Source organism: Micropterus dolomieu, unplaced genomic scaffold (assembly GCF_021292245.1).
Source record: "Micropterus dolomieu isolate WLL.071019.BEF.003 ecotype Adirondacks unplaced genomic scaffold, ASM2129224v1 contig_14201, whole genome shotgun sequence".
NCBI lineage: Eukaryota > Metazoa > Chordata > Actinopteri > Centrarchiformes > Centrarchidae > Micropterus > Micropterus dolomieu.
The window spans coordinates 2,983-5,583 of NW_025743187.1; the positions used below are offsets into that span (position 1 = coordinate 2,983).

At 44.1% G+C, this 2,601-nt stretch overlaps 1 protein-coding gene across 1 annotated transcript; it reads right to left on the bottom strand.

Moving 5' to 3' along the window:
- Positions 1 to 420: 420 nt before the first annotated feature.
- LOC123966771 (tripartite motif-containing protein 16-like) lies at positions 421 to 2,594 on the bottom strand. The gene has a single exon (XM_046042886.1). The coding sequence runs from the start codon at positions 2,574 to 2,576 to the stop codon at positions 1,113 to 1,115; it is 1,464 nt and encodes a 487-aa protein (XP_045898842.1). The 5' UTR covers positions 2,577 to 2,594; the 3' UTR covers positions 421 to 1,112.
- Between the last annotated feature and the right edge of the window lie 7 nt (positions 2,595 to 2,601).

The following is a 2,601-nucleotide window of genomic DNA, read 5'->3' on the forward strand; positions in this document are numbered from 1 at the left end:
GATCACATATTTGAGGATATTGAAAAGCTAATAGGAAAGAAATTACAGACACATTTTTACACACTGCTGACTCAGCTAAACTTCTTCACACCCAAACTTAAATGATTTCTGACTGTTTCTCCACTGTTTTAATTCTGTGTAAAAAATCCTCTTTATTGACTAAGAGCACAAACAAAATGTTGGTTGTAAAAAGCAACAAGTGACAGAAAACTCTGCTCAATTCTCTGTGACAAAGCTGTTTTAGTGAGGAAAGCTGAAAGGACAGAGACTGACTGACAAACGCTCTTCTGCTCTAAACATGAACTCTGTACTTTGTGGTGTTTCAGGAGGAAAACTGCCTCAGTTCTACTCTCAGATTAGTTTCACATGTTCTCCATCAGCTCTGTATGAAACCCTGGAATGAAGACCAGAAGAAAAGACTTGGTTCATGTTTGTTTATTCATCATGTAAACCTTCAGTTTGTTCACACATCCCATCAGTAAAGTCTGTTAAATGACTCTTGTTCAATGATTTCATGCACAGATTCACTTCATCCACACAATCAGTGTGTTTGAGCAGAATCTCAGCTGTCAAAGAAAAGAATGAGCTCCTTATTGATTCTGATCAGGAGAATTACACTTTAAAATACCTCACAGTCCCTCATTTGTACGTCTCTTCGGACAACAACAACAACATTTGGTCTGCCAAACAAATAAATGTGAATGTAATTCTAGATTTCTTTCCAGAGTGAGAACAAAATCTCTGAGATAAAGGAAGGTCTGCTGCTTTCTCTCTTCAGACCCATGCAGTGGAAGAGAAACAACAACATACAAATACATCAATCCAAATATTCAACAAACATTTAGAGACAAGTTTCCATTTTCATGCAGAGAAAACAAAAGTCATCCTGAGCAGTGATAGCCTCCATGGCTAAACAGACACAGGAAGGAGCGCCGCCTAAAGAAACTCAAACATTTACAGCAACTAATGACAAGACCTCAAAGTACCGCCCACAATGTTTGATTGACAGGTCAAGGCCACAACAATCAGCTCTCAGCAACAAACATGAAGACAAAATAAGTTGAAGGATTAAAACACAGAATTTAACCCACTGTCCCTGAAATGACTTCTGACTATTTGACTTTACAGAACTCAGCAGAGTCTCCATAACAAGAAAACCCAAGTCCAGCACAGAGAGGCTGAGTGAATGTGGTCTGGACTCTGTGGAGGAGAGTCATGGTTTCAGAGATGCCGTAGAAGGACAGAATACCTGCTCTGTGATCCAGGTACACTCCTACTCTGGAGGACCAAGGACCTGAAACGGGAGTTTGGACTCCGTTGAACCAAAAGTTATAACTGTTGTTCTGATAATGTAACGCCCAAGATTTATCATTTCCTCCAAATTCACATTCATCCCACCCTGCTCTGCTGATGTTCTTGTAGGCGACTGCTACGTTAACTCCTGTCCCTCTCCACTCCACCTCCCAGTAACAACGTCCAGTCAGACTCTCTCTACTCAGGACCTGCCAGCATTCAGTGAATCTGTCTGGGTGACGAGAATAAGACTGTTCTACTTCCATGAATGTTGCTTTTCTGTTCCCCTCAGATAATAACAGCTGTGTGTTTGCTGTGTTTGGATCCAGTTTGATTTCACGTGAATATTTTAAGAAGTCAGCTCTGGTCTTGGGCTCTGAGTCTGGTTCTGACAGTAAAACATCCACATCAGTCACTGTCTTTAAGATGTTTGTCCATGTCTCTGTCAGAACGTCCTGTAGTTTATCTCTGACTTCTGACACAGCCGCTGTCACATCCTCAAAGTAGCGCAGAGGACGGATCTTGATGCTGGATGAGTCTGTAGATTCACTGAGTGCTGACACTGAGGGGTAGTTGTGTAGAAACTGGGTGTGATCCTCTGTGTGTGAGAGCTGCTTCAGCTCAGCGTCTTTCCTCTTCAGCTCAGTGATCTCCTGCTCCAGCTTCTCCTGAAGCTCTTTGACTCGACTCACTTCAGTGTCCTGCTGGGATCTGAGCTGCCGCTTCACATCAGACCTTCTTTTCTCCATCAGACGGATCAGCTCGGTGAAGATCTTCTCACTGTCCTCCGCTGCTTTATCTGCAGAGCCATTGATAGCCTCCACCTCCTGCTGAAGCACCTTCACATCTTTCTGTCTGTCCTGGATTCTCTGCTGGATGTTTTGTCGACTCACCTCGAGCTCTCTCTGCCTCTCGGTCCTTTCTGCTGCAGCTGAGACTGTGTCGTGGCCTTTATGTTCATCCACAGAGCAGAGATAACAGATACTCTGCTGATCAGTACGGCAGAACATCTTCATCACCTCATCGTGACGAGAGCAGATGTTCTCCTGGAGCTTCTTGGAGGGCTCCACCAGCTTGTGTTTCTTTAACGGAGCCACATCATAATGAGGCTGCAGGTGTTTCTCACAGTAAGAGGCCAGACAGATCAGACAGGACTTGAGGGCTTTCTGTTTTCTCCCAGTGCAGACATCACAGGCCACATCTTCAGGTCCAGCATAGCAGTGATCAGCAGGAGCAGCTTGGAGTCCAGTCTTCTTCAGTTCCTCCACTAAATCTGCTAACATGGTGTTTTTCAGCAGGACAGGCCTC

Bases quoted from the DNA above. Each gene is read 5' to 3' on its own strand.
- LOC123966771 (XM_046042886.1), bottom strand. From the start codon at position 2,576: ATGTTAGCAGATTTAGTGGAGGAACTGAAGAAGACTGGACTCCAAGCT.